Below are 24,414 nucleotides of genomic sequence, written 5' to 3'. Positions count from 1 at the left end.
TATTAAGTTAATGGTGTTTTATGTAAATCATTTGTACAAAGTCTTTTTCTGAAAGAGCTTGCTTTTTGCTAAAATGTTTTAAGTTATCATTTTTCAACAATAAATGCACTTTTTTTCCAAACATAAACTCCAGTCTTTATTTTTTTAAATGACTTTTGGGTTTATTATATTTGAAGGCATTAGACAGTAGGTGAAATGCATTTATAAAGCCCATATGTACAAGGAAAGTGGAAAAAAATATATAAAATGTATTTTTTTTTTAAATCTGAAAAGAAACTTTAAAAAAAAATTCAGGTTTGATAAATCTGTACATTTTTTCCCCACATGGGGGCAACCTTGCAGCATTTTGGTCTCATACATAAGGATTGCATAACTCACCCTTTACCCACTTCACTGACTCAACTTTAGCTTCTGAGATGGTTGTACAGACGTGCCTATAACTTCACGAGTTTATTAATCAACATATAAAGCCACAAAGCTGAAACTGAAGGAAGTAGGCGGGAGTCATCGATCATTTTATGCTCGGCTCTTGGATTCCGTTCCCTCCTCTTTCCATCGGAGGTCATTGTGCAGAAAGCATCATGACAAACTCTGCAGGGGAAACACAGAGACAGCAGGCCTTCTAAGAAGGACAAATGACACTCAAATGTCAACAAACTAAATTTTCTCACATTCTTCCCTGTTGAAGTTGTTATATCACTGTTTCCATTATCACCAACTTTGGCAAAGTCAGGCTGGAAAATGATCAGCCTGATGACAAATTATAAAAGCTACTTTACTTATCCAACAATGCAGGTAAAAATTATGGTGCATATTGTATCTTACCCATATTAATGTTCATGCAGATTGTGTTAATGCTGCCTGCACAGGTCATGCTGGATATGCAAGTTGAAAGGAAGTCATATTATTTGCACATAGTCCTTGAGCTGAGCCGACATGTGTGTCCTCTCTGTGACAGTTGTCACGGTTTGTACTCTTGGAGATCCTAATGCACTTCTGATTAGTCTGGACTGCCTCTTTCAGCAAATCCACCTAGACTTAATCATGTATCCTTCCCATCTTGACATTTTCCACCTCTTTCCTCAGCTAATTTTGTCGCTCTGTCTTCTGCATCCAGAACTTATTGCTATGTCCTCCTCTAGCTTTCTCTTGCCCAGAACTCTTCAAAAATGTTTTAATCACATCTGTTACTCACTGCAGCTTTCATGATGTTGACTGAATATGAAAGTACATATACAGTATATACAGTATATATGCAGTATATATATGTATATATGTGTATATATATATATATATATATATATTGTATATGTGTGTGTGGGTGTGTGTGTAATGAATAGATTGTTTGAATAGATGAAATGAATAGATTGAAATGTTTTAAAATTTGTTCTAAAGGCACCACTGAAGGCTTTCTCTTCCACATATTTTCCCTATTCACTCACCATCAAAGTCAATGCTACCGTCTTTGTTGAGGTCAATATCGCCGAGGATCTCCTCCAGTTCCCCTTTTTTCAGCTTCTCCCCGAGGAGAGTCTTCATGCCCTCCTTCAGTTCTTCCAGTGTGATCTTTCCATCTCCATCACAGTCAAACTGCGGTGTTAGCAAAGGGCAGGGAATTGGGGACACAGTCATGATGTAAGAAAGGATAAAAAGACAGGAAAAGAAGAGGTGAGGAGAGTTAAAGGTGACATGTCTGGGGCAATGAGAAACAGCCTGATATAAAAGGGCTTGAAACATGATGTTTGTAAGAGACTGAAAACAGCTTGTTCTCTACTGTCATGACATGTTAGGTAACGTGGCTCTGACGTTTCAACTCATTTCGTTTTTATCATCCTGATGTAGATTCAAACACAGGAGCATATGAATATATCAGCTGACAAAGATACAGGAACAGATTACCTTGTTAAGGTATAAAAGGAGCAAGGACTGGAAACAATGACATGTGTGTCATAAAGTGTGAATGGTTGTTTATAGAAGAAAAACACTCTTAGAAATATGAATGAAACTGTGCCCATAAATAGACATGTTACTTCGGTTGTGGTTGTAGGTGAGAAATAAACGCAACAAGAGTCTCAAGCCTATGAATGTTTGACACTGCACTGATGTCAAATTTAATGTCACGCTCATAAATGCCTTAATAATGTTTGCAGTCAGAAAAAAGGGTTAAGAAAATCCCATTTTGATTGAAACTTTACTTTATATTGATCCAATGCTAATCATCAGACAGATTTTATATGCTGTTTTGAGTGGAGCCAAGTTCAGAGCGTTGGGCTGGACTTTTTGTAACTTTAGCTGTTCACTTGCTTTAGCCATATTATATATGGAGTTTTTACACAGTTCTAGACCGGCACAGAGCTCATAGTTCCTCCATCTACTTCCTCTCATCTCTGCGAGAGAGCTCTTACAGTCTGTCCTTATGCCTCTTAATACACTGGAAAACCATTCTTACTGAACATCCAGACCCCTTGATGATGTCGAAGAGTAGCAAGCCTCCTCAGAAGCTCTTCTTTAACCTCTTGTTTAATGTTCAGCCATGCCCATGGCATAAAGTGTGTCAAATTCACCAATTCAACATCCATTTAGTTGTTTTCACAAAAAAAGCTGACATCTAATATTAGATTTGCTTTGGATGTCCTTTGATGGTAATGTAGCTGACAGTAATTTCAAAGTTATTAAAACTAACTAGTAGAAGTTGATATTAGACAATAAAAAACACAAAACTTGTTGTTCAGGTCTATAAGGTGCTGAAAGCTTTATGCACAGATGTTTGACCTAATTGACTAGGAACCATTAGTTGCTTCATAAAAACTCCTGACTCTTGAATTATGTTTTTGTCAATGCTCTAAAACCTTCACACCTTTCCACGACTGCCATCGCTAAACTCAAGTCACATGATCAAAATGAAAAGTGCACACAAAACCTTCTTTACAATATGATGATGAAGAAACAGAAGATCTTACATCTTAATGGATATATGGCTTTTGTTTGCTTACTCATCTTTAAGCTTATGGTGATTTTTTTTTACATTTCCCAACAATTATTAGATATTAGAAACTGACAAAATACTGTATGTCAAAACCCATGTAGCAACATATTTTGATGTCTACAGAATAACTATTATACTTAGACAATAAATTATGTTTCTCTAGATGGAAACAATCAAGCTACAAGAAGGTACTTTCCACAAATGTCCTCCAAACCCTTGCTATGTTTTCCTTTTTCTGTATTTAACTTGCTAGCTCTGCTCTTTTAGCCTTCTTTACATTCCTGACACTTTCCAAATAAAGGTCTAATCTGATGAACCTGTCAGAAAAAGGCCCAGCATTCAGACCCTAGTCCCCCTACCTGTTTGAAGGCACAGCGGAGCTCTTTTAGCCCGACCATGTGAGCTGTCTCAGCCAGCATTCGTGGTCCCATTAACTCACAGAAATCGTCAAAGTCTACATGACCGCCCCCTGCATAAAAAGAGAGCAGGCAAAGGTTCTCACACCAGAGCAGAATATGATACGGGAAGCACTGCATTATGCCCCATCACAGCGAGAGGCAAAATCTGCCAGTTCCCTGTGAGAAACTTTTATCTGCAACACATCGGTCTTCTCGACCTAATAATATCACTCTCCTGTTCATGTAAGAGGGGGACTGAGCAGAAACATTTCCCACACATGCAGGAACTTTTTAGCTTGATGTAATGAAAGTTTTCCATCAGGAGTTCAGAGTTTAAACTCAGGTCAGTTTGCTGCATTTTGGAATTCTACATTTGGAGGCATTTGTTCATACTAATCATTATTTTATGCTACTGGATTACACTAACATAGTTTTGATGTGCAACCTGATGACAACTGAGTAATTAGAGAGACCTATAGAGAGGGCTTAACTTTTTATTATCTGGGCTTTCTACGAGTAACAGACTACTCCAATAAAACGTGTCGTCGTTTTGTGGTTCAGAAATGTAATCAACTCTCAGAGTCTGCGGAACACTGAGAGACATTAAAACTGAAACAAATTCCTTCATGGACAAAAAGCACTAAGACTTACTCTGTCATGTAAAACTGTCATGTTCTGTTTAAGCATTCGGGTGTAAAAAAAACAGAATAATAAAAAAAAGCTTTATTGCAACTGACACAGTGGTTTTTAAATTCATAATGTAATTTTGCACATGCCTTAAGGCAAAATAAGTTTTTTGGTTTTCAAGTTTTAGTTTTGTGAGGAGAAACAGTCTTGAGAGATTCTTGCCAAGAACCAAGACCTTACTTTGTGTGGGTCAATAATCTCAGAAGTTTTGATAAAAGTTTTAGAAACCTAAGTGTCTAATAGTCGTCGTTTTGACCACAGCTGTAGTAAGTACTACATTTATAATAATAACAACTTACAATGTAATGTGGTTTGAAGCGTCACACACTACATGGACTTGTGCTTTGGATCTAATAATCATTAGGAGCCGTCTGAGACCCTTTTTACGCAGCATAACTTTGACAGTCACAGCTAAAAATTATACCAAAATATGAATTACTGTAACTCAAAATGTTATCCCTATTTCCACAAAATTTCATTGTAAAAAAATGAAACATAAACATTTTGCACATCTATAACTGGAACAGGTTTTTAGGTGAAGAAACAAAAAGATGAAACTCCCTCACGCTGCCAAACTTGCAAAATCTATTTTGCAAGTTTTTGCCTGACTTTCATCAGGCAAAAACCGTGGAGCACTGCACCAAAATTGAGAATGAATTTCTTTCTTTTTCTGTTGTTATCCTAACAATGTAATCAGAAAATCATTTTCACTTGAGTAAACCGGGTGATTTTATTCCCTTGATAGGAAGGAATCAAGAAGCATTCACATCGCTGATGACAAAGTAAGAAAAGGTTCAAACATTTAAGCATTTACACTTTGAATCCACAGTTCAGGATCTTGCTCTTCATGCTGGTTTTGTCTGTACTTTATGTGCTGGATTAACACAGGGAGTTAAATGGACAGTAACTCTAAAGTCTGTAAAAGGTTAACAGTTCATATGGTGTCAAAAATGGCAGCACAGTAGAGAAGAAAAATACGCTTCAGCAGACCTGCACAGAGAAAATGAACACCACCATTACTCTGAAATTATTACGTCAGTCGTATGTTTTTTTTTTTGTTGTTGTTTTTTTACAGAAGACCTAATGGTGTTATTACTGCGGCTCTATTCATCTCTCTCTGAGCAGGGACCAGTGCTCATTTATAAAATGATTAAGTGTGGTGTTTCAAAGACAGCTGCGCGAGTCTTATTTTTGTCATTAAAGCATACGCAGTTTCATGAATCACTGTAGACCAGATATGGCTTATTCCTTTTGAATCCTTAGCCTGATTCAAAATCACCCTTGTAAGCCATTAGTTTGTTTATTTGACTAAAACCTGTTCTGTCATAAACCACCTAATATGCAACGTTAGTGTTAACAAGGGAAATTGGTTAGGACATAACCTGCTTACAATGATAAAAAGCACAATGCCTGAGCAACAGCCTATGAAAAGACATTAGCAACAATCAATGTTTTTAAGAGTAAACGTTGAAGTGTGGCAAAAGCTTGGTTCACCTATTAGATGGAAATAATAATACTAATCATCTGTTAGTTCATGATTTAATGCCTCTATAACAAGAATGAACATTTCACACAAAATTAGAAAATATTGTTTTAATGAATTGAAAATGTTTGAACTTTGTTTATTTCTTAGCTAGATATGCAAAGAAGCTCTTGCTGTTACTGTAAAATGGGGTTTTAGGCTCAGTCAAATTAAATAATGTGACATAAAACTCTTGATGCTTTTGCCAACATAAATCAGCGTTGACATTTTTACCATTCTTATCAAACAAACGTATAACACTTTGAGGAACATTTGAAATTTCATATCAATTGAGATGAGTATTCTGCATTTTTATGCCACATAGACAGATTTGCTGATTTTGAATTTGGTAAAAGCCGGTCGATTGTGGAGACTAAACATTGGCCCTCAAGCGTCGGCCCCTCCTCCATCCAGGCATGTGCTGTAAAGTAAACAATTTGACACAATCAATTGTCCACCGCTGCATTTCTTTTTTTTTTTTTTAAGCTGTCACACTCTTACTGTTGTCAAAGCTCACATGTATCCTTTAAGCCCACTTCAAGAGAACTTAAAACCTTGTGAAGGGCTGACAGAGGCTATATCCTCTGCAAAGCCTATCAGTGATCTGATACCGCCTTTGAAATTCTTAATTGCACAAAGCTTTGTACTCGTGAGTCATGTGTCCCCAGCAGCCCTCTGTTCAGTGAGCGTTGCTTTTTTTAGTCGTTTTAAAAAGGATATTGAAACAGTGAAAACTTCCTTGGTAGTGAAAAGCAAAGTCTGATTAATTTTACGGAAGAAAAACTCAAGAGAACGCCAAAGACAGGCTTTCTAAAACTCAGAAGATAATTTGAGAATCTAAGAATCTTAGATGGTCCAAATATTAATTTGAATGTAATAGTATACTCTCAACTATTTTAGACTGTGTCCTCCATCTGTATCTATTCAGACCAGCTGGTAAGTGAGTGACTTTGTTTTAAAAGTTGAAAACTATGATTTAAAATAAAATTTGACAAGGAAGAGGAATTTTGTGGCTTGCTTGAGATTATATTGCTACCCCATTTAATTGCAAATAATTCACAAAAGAAACATTTCTCTGTAGTTTATTTGCTTATTTGTCACACTGAATGTAAGACTTCGGAGGTTCAGTTTTGTCCTCTGAAAAAATATTCCTGTTTGTGATTGAAAGCTATTCACAGCCCAGATTTCAGATTTTGAATGGTGGTAGTGAGTGATAAAACCTAAACTGGATCTGTTCAAACCTTGGGTAATTGGATTTTTTTTCCTGCCAAATCTCCAGCACCACAAACATTTTCAAATATACCCAAACTGACATTTTCAGATGAATTTCAGCTATCTAATTTGCTGCAACTGAAGTTGTTTTGTTCAGCTCGTTTGACATTGTTCCCATTGTATTAATGCGTGCAGTCAGAATAACGCTCTTGGCTGACAGTTAATGTATGCCTGCCTGATGTGGTTTTCAATAGAAACAAGTCGCCAAGTGGGAGACAAATAAAATCAGCAATAAAAGCGAAATCAGCAGTAGTTAGAGTTGTTTTTCCTAACTGAATACTTGATGAATAATTACAAAATCTAAACCAACAACAAAGTTTTCAGATCAAGGTCCAAGGTAATGTAAAATTATCCAACAAGATTTGGGATGTCAGATCTATTCTCAGGTATTTGCGTGGGACTCAAATCATCATTAAAAAAAGCTACCAATACATGTTTTATTGGGAACTTGCAAACATGCATTAAAGTCTCTGCATATTATATTCTTGATCTATTGAATCTTGGTTTGGTTATCCCTAACAAACAAAGCAGAGACAGTCTTAGCTGCTGCAGAGCCTCGTCTTTCGGTACCATGTTCCTGTTTCACTCTGCTCTGATATCCTCAGATGTTCAGGAACGCTGGTCATGAAAGGAAATTACCAAGTATATGACGGAGGAAAACATTTCTCTATAATCCTCTTTTTACTGCATGTGATTAATTAGACCGTTATTAAAATATGTAATTGGCAGATGTATCAGCATTATCAACACATAGAGGAAAAATGCTAAATTAGCCCTGCAAGAAAATATTATTTGTGGAAGAATGTCAATTTGTGTCAAATCATTTATATCTTTAGAAATGACGGATAAAGCTGTATGTATCAGGTGATATGTTATTAGGGCATAATAAAAGTTTGATTTAGCTAACTCTGTCATAGCCCAATATTTTGAGCTCTAGAAGAGAAATTTCTATTGCTGTCAGAAGAAACGTATATTTAACAAGCCTCTGGATTTCAAAATGGAGTAAATAATAACCGAGAAAAAAGGAGATGTCCTTCTTTGACTCAAAGCAAGGCTCTGCACTAGACCAATTACCTTTTATGGAGGGATTATGTGCCTGCAGGGACCACTAAAGGCAAATTCCTCTGCACTCTTGAGGAAAATAAAAGAAACCGCATTGTTTTGACTCTAAAAGACCCTCCTAATGAGAACAAATTGAGATGTAGCTGCTTTTTTGTGGCACCACAGTAAAGGATTAAGTGAGTGTTCATGCATTCCCCAAGGGATGTATGAACACTCATGGAGCATTGCTAGCCATGGAGGCTAGCAATGCTGGAAATGTAGATGAATTACGGTAATGTTTTTATTCTCTGTTTAAAACATTTCTTTCCTCATGGTTGTGAAAAATGCAACGGACAATATATTGGGTTTATTGTCCGAAAGAGAGACAAGGTCTAATTGAGGGGTGTCCATGTCCAGTCCCCGAGAGCTACCGTCCAGATTCACACATCCCTGCTCCAACACATCAGGTGCACAACTCTGGTCAAACCAATTGTTTATACCATGTCAAGACAGAAAGTTGTGAAGAAGTGTAACGTTTATCAAGTTAAAAAATGATGGTTTCACTTTTAACATGCCGTCTGTCGTGTTGGGAGACGTTCATGTGTTGATAAATTATAACAAAAACCACTGTCTGCAAGCTTTTCTTCCTCCATGGTTTTACTCACATCATTTCTGCAGTAGATAGTTATTTTTTTCCAGTGACTACACCGAATTAAGTAGTGTTTAACTACAGCTACAGTCTATTTTTAGTATTTTGACTTCTCCCATTTACCATATGAGTAGGATGACCAGAAATAAATTTTTTTCAACACGTTGAGAGAAAATGAACTATAGATACGCTGAGTGGCGTGCCAGGATATGTCCTGCATAACTGTGGTGCAGTCAAACCATCACAAGTAAAACATGGACTGATTATGTGTAGAAACTGGAGATTTTCAGCTGCTTCCATTTAGAGCACTATTTTGTTAAACAACTGCAGTAGACACCAATATACAGAGTGTGCCATAAGTTTCCATCCATAGGAGAATGTAAAATGTATATTTCTTTTATATTTCAGATACCCAAGAGGATGTGTTTGACAGAAGAGCAAAGAACTGAAATTATACTGATGGCTGGATCGGGAAGCAGTCGCATGGTTGCACAAAACTTTAACAGAAAACATGGAACGATCATCACACACATGACACTGTGGCAAAACTTATTTGCAAGTTTCAGAAAACAGGAAATGTTGCAGATCAACAATGAAGTGGTCCAAGACGTGCAGCGATTACACAGTCCCACAAAAATAAAAAACGGTTGTCCAATATAAAATGTTTATTTTTTCTATGTATGGAAACTTATATATAACTTATATATATATTATATATTGTATATAGGTACTGAGTGCACAGTTAGTAAAAGAAAATCAAGTGCTGGTCCACATTTTGCATTTACTGGTGGAGACGTGCAGCAAACATCTTCAATAATCAGGGTGCTAAATTCATATGTATGCCACACTTTTAAGATTTTTAACAAATATGAACCACTTTGAATGGGACAAGCTTATACAATATTGATACTATTTATAAATGTTTGAGTTTCTTACGTTCTTCCAAAATGTCAAAAAGTTCAAAAATAAGTTGTAAAGCATTCTATGGCCTTAAACCTACAGAATCCGACTAAAGGTGCAGTTCTGCTTTGGAACTAAAAATGCTAACAGTGCATATTTATACTTACACTAAGAACACAGAGAAGGAAGCCAAGTTTAAAAATGTACAGATGCAAACTAGCTCCACTGTGTCTCTGCACCTGCAGAATGAGCCGTATTAATCGGTGCACCACGACCAAACACAACAGTTAGTTGTGAACTTGTAGAAAATAGAACAAGTGGAAGTTCATGCAGCACACAAAGACACATTACTCTCACATTTCCACCTGCTCATTTCAGAAAGGGTTATCAATCATACACACATGACTTGATCCTCCGAGAAGGGAGGGGGCTGCAGGTGCAGAAACCAAACACACACATTCTGCCCAATTGATGAATACTAACATTTCATCTTGATTTGTTGGATGATCTCGATAAGCTCCATCTCCGTGGGCATGTAGCCCATGGTCCTCATGCAGTCTGCGATGTCTTTGTAATGGATGTAGCCATCTGCGTCATAATCAAATTCCTTGAAGGCCTCTTGAAGCTCTGGAATACACACAAGCAAATTAAAACGGAAAACTGTAACGCATAAGGTAAAATATCTTTCAAAGAGTCAAAAATTCACACAGTTTGTGCAAGACTTTTACATTTTGTGACTAGTTTATAGCTCTTAAATGCAGTGAGTTAAGAGAACCGAATGAAAATAGTTACACTTCTTTAACTTTTTAAAATTTGGTTAGGCTGCAGTCACACAGTACAGTGTGTTTCATTAGGTTTTATGTGACAGATTAATCTGTTAATCTGAAAGAAAATGAGAAACTTCAAAAATGTTTGTCCCAGTTAAGAAACTGAAATGTGTTCTTCGTAAAACCACCTTGCCTTGAAAATACAGCTGCAATATTTTGGAATATTTTTTGAAAATCTTTTTTTCAAAACAGCTTAGCCTCCTCCGCATGGGATGGAGTGGCTCTGTGAACATCAATTTCACCACAGATTTTCACTTGGCTTGGGGTTTATGTAGGTCTAGAGTTTGTTTGGGCCATTTTAGCTTTTAGCTTCTACAGTAGTGGGTTTTGTTTCATGATTACCAAGTATTCAGTTCCACCCATCCCAACATCAACTCTGTCCAGCTTCCCTGTTCTCTGAAGAAAAGCATCCCCACGCCTGGGGCTACATGCTGCACACCATCCTGAGAAAGAAACATAATATGCTCTCCGTTCTCCTGGGCATGTTGTGTGGTGTCATTTTTCTAACACGCATTCTGTGTGTTCGCTTTATATTTTCCTACATTAGCTTCCTCCATGCCAGTCTTCCACAAAGATTATTGAAAACCTGGGTCTGAGTATTTGTATGTCACTTCACTTGATTTTTGCAGCCTGACACATGGCCTATTTATTAATTTATTGCAGGCTGAAAGTCCTTCAATCTTACATAAATGATTAAGAGGGGCAGCTTCAAGGAGGAAAAATATTGATGCAATTCATAAACATCTGCAGGCACTTGTAGTATGTCATGCTTGTGTCTTGTGAGAGTTGCGTCAAAAAGACGTCAATCTTACCATCAATCTCCAGTGGCATCAGCTCCCTCTCCTGCAGAGCACAGAAAGGACACAGTGGTAGTAATTAGGAAGCGTTTTTGCAGGACGGCATGTAAAATCAGGGTGACTTAAAACAGAATCCTCCTGAGAAATATAGATTCATAATTTGGCTTTTGACTACCAAATTAGAACAACATGCATACCCATGTCAGAGCTGCTGTGTGCTGACAGAGGACCCTAATGGGATTTCAGCCAGCGACATGTCTCTCTAATTGGCAAAATGATACCATATCATACACTCGTGCACACGTGCCGTTCGCACAGCCTCTGCATCTGCTTCATCCGGAGACATCATCTCAGTCTGCATGCACCCAAAAAACACGCCCACACACAAGCACACAACAGTAAACCTTGTCGCAAAGAGAAATAAATACGTGAAGGCTTGCTCACAGGAATACACTTGTGTACCCTGGCCTACTTAGGAAGAAGATGGTATTAGCATATGGCTACCAGCATGAGTCATTCTCTGTTCTCTGGCTTACTTTGTGTTCGTTTTCTTGCATTTTTAGGTATTTCGTCAAGAAGAAGCACAACTGCTAGGAGCAGAGTCTCCACTCTAGGTGTTGTGGATGGCTTTAGAGTTCATGTTTGCTAAGGGCTTGAAGTCACAATGTGTTAATGAGTCTGTCTACAAACAGACAGGAGAGACATTAAAGGTGAAAAGGTTCATCTGAAAACTGAGTCCTGCAGAAGAATGAATACAGTTAAGTGCAAACGTTGTTCCTCTTTTATGTTTTAGGGCAAAGCATTTTTAAATGTGGGAGGGATTTGGGATATTTTTCTTAATGAGTTTGTCTACAAACAGACAGGAGAGACATTGAAGCATTTCTCTAATGCTTTAAAAAAAAACCTCATGTATATATACTGTACATATATATATATATATATATATATATATATATATATAAATCTGTTTTCAATTTAAAAAATGTATGTTCAATTCAAGCTTCCTCCTGCCACTTGTCAATGCACTCTGGGAGAAGACACTTAACCCCAAATTGCCTTTCTGTGTGTAGATGCATGAAGGGGTGCGCTTAGTGTGTGTGACTGGATGAATGCGGCTTTAGTCAGTTTGATAAGAAAAAATGCAACATAAACAAGAATCATTTTCAACTGACCACATCAGAGTAAAAAATATCATTGCAAGCTTTCAATGAACCCCCAAATGCCTCAATTGGATCAATTTTTCCACATTTTTCTGGAAAAAGACATGTTAAAGGAGAAAAATAAGGTGAAAGTAAAGTAAAATGTCAATTATCACGAAATCAGTTGCAATACCTGAGGCAATACTTGGAGTCAGAAGCACAGTTGGAAAAGTAGGAGGCTTGTGAACGTCAAAACATCCTTCATAGTATCTTATCTGACAAGCTTTTCCTATTTTAGCAGGAAAAAAAGATGGTTTGGTTTAATTGCTCTGCAAATGTCCCTAAATGTCTTCAACCTTTTCACCTTTGCTTCACATTTACAGCCAGAAACCTTTATTTTGTTTTATTGGCATTACCAACACAAAGTAGTGCTTCATTAGAAATGGAAAACAAACTGTGAATTTGCAATTTAATCCCTTAACCTGTGGTGGAAAACTAACAGGTGGAGCAAAACACAGGATGAAAACCTGTCATAGTTTTAGAAATATTAGACTCTGGGCTACAGGCTGAAGTGTCTTCGCTTACAACAGAACCTCTTTACTCTGAAAAGGGTATTTCTGTGATATCAGTGAGATTTTGGAATGATTGTTAGGATATATACTTATGTTATTCTTATGATGTGAATCAAAAAAATTGTAGCCTTAAGTATAGAAGGATGTCAGATATATTCAGAGGAGATTACTAACTCAGTCAATATACAGTACATGTGTAGTTTGTTTATTTAAAAAATTGTTCAAAACAGTTCAGGTTAAATTTACTAGAAAAAAAGTTTCAAGACTTTTAGTTGGCCTTATATAATCAGGTCTCATATTATAGAATTGAATTTGCAATGACTTTTAAATCTCCCTAACATCAATGCTCACCTTAGCTGCCTTTCCATTTTCTTGGTGAGTCAGTGCTTTTATCAGTCTACAGCGAGAATATTTTTTGCTGCTTTTTAAAGCATTTATCACATGAATGAAATTAAGATACAAGAGAAAAAAAATGTGAGTCTAACATGCTGCAGGGAAAACAAAAATCATTCAAGGTCACCCTGCTAAAGATCCCTGTAACATTTCAAGGAGAAACGCCAGCATGACTTATTTGGATGTTGCACCATATCAATGATTATTCACTGTATTACACTGCCAACACAGTTTAAATGCAGAGCCAAAAGGCAATTGCATCAGGAATCACATCGCTTCTCATGTTGGCCTGATTTATTAAACCTTTATGGTTTAATGTGATTTCTCTTGTCATGTTGCAACTGCACTGTTTACCCCACACAATATCATCCTATCATACGGCGGCATTATTTAGTTAGCAAGAACAGAACATTAATTGGATTTTTTTCTTTTGCCATCCTGAAAGGATCAGGCAGCATGCCACACAGTCAGGCTCAGTTCATCCATCAGAATGGGCCCATTAACGGTTAATGTCATTCTGTCTGCCTTCACACGGCCATGTGAGCTGCTTCGTTAGCATGACGCACGCACACGCACAGCGGTCACACTGAAAATGCAGCTAAAAAAAGCCCGGTGAGGGGAAAAAAAAAATCAGTTTCTGCTGTTTGTATGATTGAGATACATCCTTTATTTTTCTGTTTTTCTGTGCTGGATTTGATGTGAGCTGACAATAAAGCGGGCTCAGTGGGTAATGATACAAATGTTGACATGAGGGCTTGCTGCAGGATAGGTGGTCTCTTTGCCTCAATGTCCCACCATCAACCCGAACTGCAGGCCCTCTCTGCATGGCTCCGGAATGTGAGAAAGAAAGACTAGATGTATCAGACATGGATGGAGATCTGTTCAAAGTTCAGAATTGTAGTAAAAAAGAAAATTCTGGTTTTCTGATCGTCTTGATGACATTGGCACTGAGTGCAAAACATTTATCCACCGTTTTCTCTATGTTCCGCAAAAACATGACACAAGGGAAGGCAAGTCTCTTTGCATAGTGTTACTCAGATACAAGGCAAGTAAAGTGATTTAGATTAAATCAAAGGAAAGGCATAAAAAATGGGAAAAAAACATTTGAACTGTAACAATGTCACATAAAAATAAGCTATTGTTAAGAAAGTACACATTTAATCTTTAATTTTTTGCTCCTATCACGTCTCAGTTCTTTTAACCAAAGTTACAGTAAACATTTCAAAACCCAACAGGAACATATTCTTTAAAAGTCCACTTTTATAAAACCTTCCTTTTCATTGATAATTGTAAAAAAAATATTTCTTCTTGATATAAATCATTAGCTTCATTTTTAAAAGAAGGGTTATCTAACCCTTACCCTAACAATTTACATTATTTTCTCGCGTAGCTCCAGTAACTAAAAAAATAAATAAATAAAAACTCTTCCACTGAAACTCCTATAATGACAAGGAGAATATTTACTCCATAAGTTTACAAATGGAGGTGCATTTTTTTCTTTTAGAGAAGCATTTTTAAAAAATGCAGACCTTTTAATTATTTTGACATCAACTTCAGCCGCAGGTGTCATGCTGATGAACCATCCAATCTTGCATACATGACAAATATTGTGCACGCACCACGGCTCTTTCCATCAGTTTCAGGCGCTTGTCTAAATGAAGTCTTGAGGAACATTAATTCAGAAGTGGCTAATCTATAAATGGATGAATGTTTGTGCTCGTGCAGATTGATGAAGCCAGTAATGTTATCTTTCTTAGATCAGAAAGGAGCTTAGGAGAACAAATTATCCAAATTATTTCAGCATTGTTGGCCTCACTTAACAAAGAGGCTGAATGAAATCCTCCTTATCACCAGTGTTTACGCAAATCAAAAGAACGAGTATTTAATGACAGCAAGAGAGAATGGGTAAAGTCCCTTTTTCTTCTTGATTGTTTAGGTTCTATTGCCAGCTTAAATGTGGAATTTTGTCTATTCTTTCTGGATACACAAAATCATTTCGTATCTATGTTGTTTTTATGCTACATCCTTTTCTGCCTTTCTCCTCTCTATTAGTCTTTTTTTTCCTTTTATTTTTTGCGAGTTTCTAGATTTCATAGAGTTGGATAATAAATATCTTGAATGGTATGAATGTGTTTCTGTTTACTAAACGTTAATACAACAATGATAGCTTTAGAGAACCAAATTTATCTAGAAGCAGAGACTACAGACGTAGTGTTCATCCTACTCTCCAGTAGAAAGATCTGCTTGTCATAACCATTTATCACACTCTATTTATATTGAGATATATCTACTAGAAATTGAGCTCAATGTTTTCACCCCCCCAAGAAGTGGAAAGTGGGCAAAGTCGATTGTTGGCTCTCTTCCATTTGTAATTTTTCCAGTGTGGTTCCCCCCAGGAACACGGGAAAGTGATATCAGTCATGAACTCAGCCAGTGTTTAACCTGAGCCAAGCAGGACATTAATGGACAGCAGCTCAGCAGCCGAGCACTGAATCATTTGTGAAACTATTGGATTAGTTTTCCAAAAAATAAATATTACTTTATGTTTGAAATATTGATGCTGGGTGTGTTTGGTTAAGCAAAATTAATGGTCTAGTGAAGACGTACTCGGGATAATCTTAGCAAATGTTTACAAACAATCTTTCTAGCTTAAATAATTAATGACTAGCAGATTAAACATCTGGAAGAATTCATTCCTTCTTCCATCAAGATATTAGATATCAGCAAGTAGAGGTGACTTTTGATTTGATATTCTTTAAGTTTCCCATCAGATTAAGTGCTGTCCATAACCTTTCAACAGAGTGGAGGTCGGGGTCATTCCAGAGACTCAATGTTAGTCTAGTTCAGTGTTTCTCAGTTCCAGTCCTCACACCCCCTCTGCCCTGCATGTTTTAGGTGTGTCCCTTCTGCCACACACCTGGATTGAATATTTTGGTGATTAACAGGCTTCTGCAGCACTTGATGGTCATGCAATCATTTGAATCAGCTGTTCTGGAATAGAGGCACATCTAAAATATGTAGCACAGGGGAGCCTGAGGACTGGAGCTGAGAAGCGCTGGTCTAGCTGCTCATTTGAGTCGAAGTTGAAAACTTAGGAAATATTTTCCTTCAATCTTCTATCCATTTGCTTTGTGCAATCTGCAAAAAAAAAATGTTTAAGGATTATTTCTGAACATTATAATCAATTTTCTTTTGTTTCAGTTTAACAATTTGTATTTATTTTATTTTTTTTTACATAACACTGTACAAGCTGTCCAATATGGTGTTGGTACTTAAAATCTGGGACTAAAGTAAGTCTAAGCAGTAAAGTAAGTAACATGTAACAACTACATTTTCTGATAAGAAGGGTGGTCATAAATTAATCCAAAACAGAATGGATCAAAGGTTGAAAAGGTTTTAAATTTACTTTGCAGGCATAATGAAGACACGACCATCACGTCTGAATCAGCAGGATGAACATCCTCTAACCAAGAAATCCACCACTTACTTCCCCTGCTTATGTTTGAAAACTATTATAGGCTTGGAAAAGAATATGCTAATGAGAAATACCTTTATTTTACAAAGTGCTCATGTTATTATTAAGGTTTGATTAATGCAGGAGGCCCTGAGGACAAAAGCTGAAATGTTTGCTCAGCAGCAAACATTTCAGCTAATGACGTGACCAGTAAATAAAATAAAACAGCAGCAAGAAGGTCTGCGCGCCGAGAGCCGAAACGTACACAACAAAATATGGTAAATATGTGTAAATTAACATTATTACTAATATGTCAGGTTGGTGGTGCATAATAAAAACCAATTTCCTTTAGCTGCTCATTTTAATTTATATTTATTCCAAGGTTCAGGCTATTGCAAAAGGGTTGGTGTTACAGGGGAGACCATACATTATTCATGCCCATGTCAGAGTTTGCCTTTTGGGAAATTTTTATTCTTCTGTCTGGAAATGTCATAAAAAAGTGGCAAAAAATAATAATTTAGGGATGCTGGGTCGGAGATATTCTGGTGATTTATATTTGGGTTTATAATTAATCATTTTTTTCTTTGGTTACATGAAACCATTGCCAAATTATTTATTGCCACATTAATCAACCAGTTCCTATATTTGCACCAACTGTGTTTTTTTCTCCAGTGAGTGCCTGATTGTTTATCTCTCTGTTAGTTCTCTGATGAACATGGTGACGTACTTCCTTTCTGTCTGCTGGGAAAGGCACCAACACCTCCAACACCTAGAACAGGATTAAGCAGGAACAGAAAATCAAAGAATAGATAGATCTTTCCTCCATTCTTCCTCTGCTCTGTGATTCCGGATTAGATTGAGGTCCGGTCTACGGCAGATCCACTCCATAAAGTTAATACTGTTCCTTTGTAAGCTTCCCTTAAGCACTTTAGTGGTGTGTTTCTGCTCTTATCTTGTAAATAAACCTTCTAGCTGACAAATACTTGGAGACTGCTGCAGGGGATGAGATGTGCAAAACTGCATGGGAGCGAAGCACAAAGCTCGGTGGCGATACATAGAAACTGTTTGACTGGTGATAACTGCAATTCTTGCAATATATTACTAAGAAAATGTATAAATAATTTGGAAATTTGACTTTTTTTTTTTCTTACAGCTTAACTCATTTTATTTTGATGAAAACAGATGACAAATTACATTTACACATCAGAATCTGTTTTTTTCTTAATGTGTTTTTTATTATAGGCAATAATGATTTAGAGCAGTGGTCTCAAACTGCATTCCTTGAGGTCCTGCAACTTTCAGATGTTGCTCTGCTTCAGCACACCTGGCTCCAATTTTAGTCTTGTGATGGAAAAATTACAATAAGGTCACATCTGCTAGTCATGTTATATGAAATGCTTATGAACTCTCACCAAAAGAACTATTTGGGTTACATGTAGAAGTTTTCCATGACAGTCTAGAGCTTCACTGCATACCAGTGAGACGGTTTCCCCATTTAAATCAGGCCTGCAGGACAAGGGACACATGTAAAAGTTGCAGGATTCCAGCCCTTGAGGACTGTAGTCTGACTCCACTGACTTAAAGGGAAAAGAAGCTACTTTTGTAAATCCCTATTTATATTGTTGGAAAGGAATTCCATCATACGTGAAATTTTGTGGCATTTACAGAACAGAATTGTTTCAAATTGGTATAAATTAACTTGACAGAGTTCACTGCAAAAGTATTCATACCTCTTGAACCTTTCCGCATTTTGAAAAGTCACAGCAGTGAACTTCAGTGTGTTGTAGTTGAGATTGTCTGTGACAAAGCAGCACAATAGTGCATAATTGTGAAGTGGAAGGAAATGATGCATGTTTTTTCTAATAATTTTCATTATCTTTAATGTGAAAAATGGCTTGTGCATTTGTATTCAAGCCTCCAGAGTCAATAGATAATGTTCAGTGCAATTATAGTTCCAAGTTGTTTGGGGTATTGTTCAATCATCTTTCCTCATCTAGAGACTGAATGTTTTCCCCATTCAATCAGTCAGATTGAGAGAAGAGTGTCTGTAAACATCCATTTTAAAATCTTGCCATGGATTCCCACTCACATTAAGGTGTGTGTATTGACTAGGCCATTTTAACACATATATATGAATGGCCTAAAACCATTCCATTGTAGCTGTGACTGTATGTTGCTTAGTGTCATTTTGATGCTGTGAGGCCCTAATTACATTTTTTTGGCAAGTTTTATTCTAGGATTGACTTCTGTTTAGCCCCATATATCTTCCCTTCCATCCCCACAACATAATGCTGCCACCTCTGTTTTTCAGCATGGAAGTGTTCAGAATAATGTAAAGTCTGACTTAAGTTCTATTTAGGAGAATAATGAGAAAGGCTGCTCACTACAAAAAATATATCACATGGTACTAAGTTTTTTTTTTCTTTTTTTATCTGAATAATACGATGCCCTTCCTGAAATACGCAATGAAGATATCAAATATAATTTATCCAAATTTTCCTGACGTTTTTTCTATTCAACCATTGTTTAAACAATGTCCCCACCATGTCCACAGAGTCCTTTCACTGACCTAACACTTTCTCAATATGCATAATGGGAGACTTGAATTATAATAACCTATTACATCCAAGTAATCGTTGGCAATTACTTTAAGGCACACGCTGATTGCAATGATGATAACACTTCAACATATTCTGCAGCTTATTTCCCCAATTGCTTTGCACTATTTTCTGTCGTTGTTCCATCACCTAAAATCATATTAAAATACATTTAATATTTCTTGTTGGAAAAGCAAAGCAAAAACATTAAAATCGACATTATACTGTACTTTGCTGTCCGAGACATCAAAGAGTAGCACCGTGATGCAGAACTGACCTGTCCAAAAAGTTTATTTAGGTAGGAGATGTAGGCAGCTGCCACCATGGAGCTGTTGCTGAGGCTCCTCTTACTCTTCCTCTTGCTCTCCTCTTCCTCAGACGCCTTCTCCTTCGTGGAGGACTTGGAGCTGTGAAGTGTGTATTTCCATGCTATTGGTTTAGAGGCATCACCATCAATACCAAGCCACCTAAATTTGTTGTAGTTTACAATTTTAAAAATTGTTTACAATTTAAAAAATTGTAAACTTCTCTTTAGCTTTTAACCATCAACTGAAACCAATGCAGGAAATTTTCACAAGCAGAAGACAAGAAAATCAGTTTTTTTCTGAGCAAAGCAACTCTGGCAGCTTGTTTGTCAGCTTGTTTATCATTTGATGGTGCTAATTGAGTGTACAGCCTAACATAACCTAGTCTCTTTGTCATAATCAATGTTGATTAGAAACAGAGGATGATAATAACCAGAATTTCTTGGAGAGGCTAAGCTGAAGGGCCTTGTTTTTGAATCTCCCCATAGCGGGCGATTTTCCAGCTGCTGCAGCCTTCCCTCCTCGTGGAGAAACGCTGGGAGAGAAAAAAGCCTGTATCAATTTAAGATGCGCTAAATGACTTGAATTATTTGGATTGATATGTTTTCATTTCTTCTAATTCAAAAATATAACAAAACAACATCATGTTAGCATGAAGGTAGTAAGAAAAGATAGCTAAATCTGACAGCATCAATTGGATTGAATAATACAATTTTAGACTTTACTACGTCTCTTTGTTTCTAACAAGTTAGATAAGCTAATGGAGTGTTTTGCTTTGCTGCTCCAAATGTCAATAGGTTATAAAATATGTGGTATAAAATTAACTTCAGATGAACTGGCTACATTTGTTTAAGCTTAATTGCATCTTTTCTTATTTATCCCACAAATCTTCTTCACCAACCTGGCAGCAGAGGACGGTCGGCTGTCTGGACCTCCCTTTGCACTTTTTACAGACATTTCAGCTGAAAGACAAACAAAAACAAATGTTAAAGGTGACAAATCAAGCACAGACAAGAAACTACAACTCTGCTGAAGCACAGATACAAACATTTTGTAAGATATCATCAAATGTAGGATCTTTTTTGCTGCAAGATTCATCATAAATCAAGATCAAACAAAACTTTTGGAAGTTCCTGCAAAAGTAAATGTGGATGTTTAAAAAACTTGAAAGGTACTACAAAACTAATTTAGAATTATATAATTTTTTATGGGACTCTGCAAAAGTAACTTAGCATCAAAGAAAAAATGTACATGAGCTCAGAAATAGCTCCTACTGACATTTTGATATCTCCCAAAATGTCAGTAGTATCCTATAAAATTAACTTCAGATTTCACAAAATGTATTCACAATCTTCCAAAGGCACAGTTGTGCATCAAAACAGAACTGCAAGACTCTGGCCTCATCCTACAAAAATGTTGTGAGATTTCCCAAACTCAGAATGTCACCGATGTTCTGTTAGACTAAAGTAACTCAGAGTGTCACAAAAACCATGAAAGATCCACCAAAAGTATTTTTATTGTCTTAAAGTTCCTCATGGGGATCAGTAGCACTGTATAGTACTTCAATAGGAGAATAAAAACTTGTTCCTGGCTGCCTCATGTGGATATTAAGTGAACAGCGGTTGCTCCCTTCATTCAGTCGATGTCGATGTATGCTGGTGCTTATCACCAGCATACAGTTTATCAGTGATGTTACATAAAGAACAGTAGGCAGTCAAAGGATTAATCCACCATTACTGAATGAATCAAAACACAAGGGTAGTTTAGTTAAAGTGGAAAAGATTCCTGATACAAATCAAACAACTGTAAGAATGAAGACCAGAATGACTCAGTCATGCAGGACTTGTGAGAAGGACAAGTAGGCAGAATTAGTGAGACTGTCTCTTTGAAATGTGAATGGATCAGGTCACGGAGTACATCTCGGAGTGCTAGTGCCAGATGATGAACGGCTGTATTTGGCAGCGTTGTGCTATAAATGTAATGGCTCACCAGCCAAAAAGATGGTGCAAAGACAGACATCCTAGATCTGATCCTGCAGCAGCAGCTGCTTCAGACAACCTACGCCATGACGGCTGTACAGAGCATAAAAACAAAGAGCAGCCTGTCGTCTAAGTGCTTCTGTCCAATGAGCCGCCTTCTTTCCTAAACAGAAGGTGCCATGACTGAGCAGCGACGCTCATACACAGAAGAGGAACACAATGGTCGCATGTTAAAATGAACAGGCTCTTCACATAAGCATTGGGACTCCTTTCGTGAATAACAGAATCTTTTTACACTATTGTGGTGCATTTTACACATGTTGCAGAAACTATATGGTGCTGTAAAAACATATTTACTCCAGATGTCTTCTGTTTCACTCCTACCAAGGGTGATGCCTGGTGAGCCTATCTGAATTATTCCGAAGTGCATTAACGAATTACCTAGGAGGTAAAAAAAAGAAAAGAAAGAACCTAAAACAACATCTTTAGTCTTTATGATTCAACAATAACAAAGAGATTTGACAAAACCCACCGGTAACTAAAAAAATCCCAAAGATTCCTCTGACATTTGGCCAAACACATCATGATGATTCACTTTTTTTGTGTGCATCCTTTGACTTCTGGCATAAAACTAAAACTAAAACACAGCATTTCAGAATGCGAATAGTAGATGATGCTACTGGTATGACTGCCTGCTGCTACCTTGACGTCTTGCCATAATTGATGGAATTTTCTGCATCAGAAAATCCTTAGCAATAATGTCCAGCCAACAGTTTGCGAAACAGGTTGGGACGTTTCTGTAATGCAGTCGGAAAAGAGTCCAATGTGGCTCAATTAAAACAATTCTGCAAATTGGGCCTGAATTTCTCCACAGCAATGTAAAAGACTCACCAGAAGTTTCTGCAAACACTATATAGTATAGTTGCTGCAAACAGAGACACAAGTAGTTATTAAATTTTGGAGGCAATTACTTTTTCACTTGGTGACCAGTTGGTTTCAATTGCTTTGTTCCTTAATGTCTGAAATCAACATGTAGAAAACAGTTTTTAGTGCTTACTCAGGTTATCTTGGTCCCATTCAAGTTGCTTTGATTTGCTTCTTAAGGAAGAAATCTGTATTCACTGCATGAAGCAAAGGTTACTTAAATCCAGGGCAAATAATACTATCCAAATACTATCCATCTTCCGACTGCACTTTTAAAACATTCATGTTTCAGTTGTATCTCAAGCATGATATCTTCACTTTCTATGAAGCCTGCATGAATTATTCTCACCTTCTAGCACAACTCCCATCAGAGTAAACAAACACACCCCACAAGCACAGCCGGTAGCACATGCGGGTTTCGCTACACAAGCCACTGAGCAGCACTCTGCGTGTCTTCAGCTCTCCTCCCTAAGTGGCCAATTGCTGTCAATCACTGCAGCCGACACAAGCAATTTTAGATCCTAATCACTCTAATTGAGGTAATGAAATGGAGGGCCAGGTGGACTGGGCAAAAACAAACACAGCTGAAGATGGAGAGCAGGTTGCCCTTGCGAGATATGAAGGGAACGGGCTGGAGCATACGAGGGCTTGAACCTCAACTAGGATTTCTTGACGTTTCTTTTCGAGAGAAAATAAGTATCACCATCCTCCACTGAATGAGCATGCAGTGGAGGAAAATACGTCATCTTACACTGCTAACTTTTTACTGTTTTAGTGATGAGACAAAAAAAATTGTTGTCCTTGCCTCACTGACCACCCCTCCTCCTCCAAATCTCCCACTCAGCTCCTCCAGACCCCAGATGATTTTAGGGCCTCTTGAACTTTTCCAAGTGCATGTAGGCCAAATTAAAAAAATTTTTTACCTCATCTTATTGGATTTTATTACGTTTGGCAAATTTAGATTCAGTTAGTACTGTGTAACGTTTCTTCTTAATAGGATCTAGTTTTATTTTTAATAGTCTGGCCCATTCTGTTCTCTTTACTTTGTCATTTCTTACTCTGTGTTTTACAGTCGCCCACTGGTGTTGCATCTCGTATCTAGTTGTGTCTGTTTGTGGGCCGCTTATTAGTTTCTGGTTTGTGTTCAGTTCCTGTCCTGCTGTATATTCTCTTTGATTCCTTCTGTCTGTGCTCTCCGACTGCAGTCTCAGCTGCTTCCATTTTATTCATTAGTCACATCTGTTGCATCTGTCCCTTTGGCTCTTTAGTCGCTTCATCTGCTCAACACTGCTCATCATTCCTCGATTGCCATGGTTTCTCCTGTTTCTTTGTCTTTTGTTTTTGGATTTCTGGAACTTAAACTTTGTTTTTGTTTCTTTTTAAACATTTTTATTCTTGCTCTATCTCTGCCACCCTGATTTATGGTTCTCCACATCCATCAATGCCTTTGGGGACATGACCAGAATATTTTTTTCCCACCTGTCTATGTTCCTTGCATGGCATCAGGAAAACTAAAAGGTCTTATTTTTGGCTTTACTCAGCAACGCCTTCCTGCCAATCTTCTGTAAAGACTGAATTTGCAGCATACAAAACTAATGTTTGCCTTTTTGAAAGATTCTTCTACCTCAGCTGCAGATCTCTGCACTTTCATAATGATCACAAGCCTCTCTGCTGCTCTCCTTGTCTGCTTTATTGGACAGCCATGTCTCAGTAGGTTTGGAGGTCTGCAATACTTATCTTCAGATGAATTATTTTAGGTTTTCTGAGAGATGTTCAAAACTTGGGCTGTTGTTTCATAACTATATTTTAAACTTCTCCACAACTTTCTTCCTGACCAGTTTGCTGAGTTTCTAGGTCTTTGTAATGCTGTTTCTCAAATGTTTCCTTCTGCGATATTAACTTAAAAGCTATATTGAGATTACATAGCACACAGGTGGACGATTTGCTACTTCAGTAACTTCTAAAGGGGGTT

At 37.2% G+C, this 24,414-nt stretch overlaps 1 protein-coding gene across 1 annotated transcript; it reads right to left on the bottom strand.

The window, feature by feature from the left end:
- Positions 1-132: 132 nt before the first annotated feature.
- Positions 133-22,810, bottom strand: cabp4 (calcium binding protein 4). The gene is made up of 9 exons (XM_032563724.1): positions 22,792-22,810; positions 20,441-20,501; positions 19,973-20,074; positions 19,512-19,641; positions 11,095-11,125; positions 9,939-10,082; positions 3,346-3,455; positions 1,443-1,590; positions 133-591 (listed from the first exon to the last, which is right to left on the bottom strand). The coding sequence occupies exons 1-9, from the start codon at positions 22,808-22,810 to the stop codon at positions 563-565; spliced, it is 774 nt and encodes a 257-aa protein (XP_032419615.1). The 3' UTR covers positions 133-562.
- Between the last annotated feature and the right edge of the window lie 1,604 nt (positions 22,811-24,414).

The sequence above is a fragment of the Xiphophorus hellerii genome, chromosome 5, assembly GCF_003331165.1.
Source record: "Xiphophorus hellerii strain 12219 chromosome 5, Xiphophorus_hellerii-4.1, whole genome shotgun sequence".
Lineage (NCBI taxonomy): Eukaryota > Metazoa > Chordata > Actinopteri > Cyprinodontiformes > Poeciliidae > Xiphophorus > Xiphophorus hellerii.
This window is presented reverse-complemented; position numbering and strand designations above follow the sequence as displayed.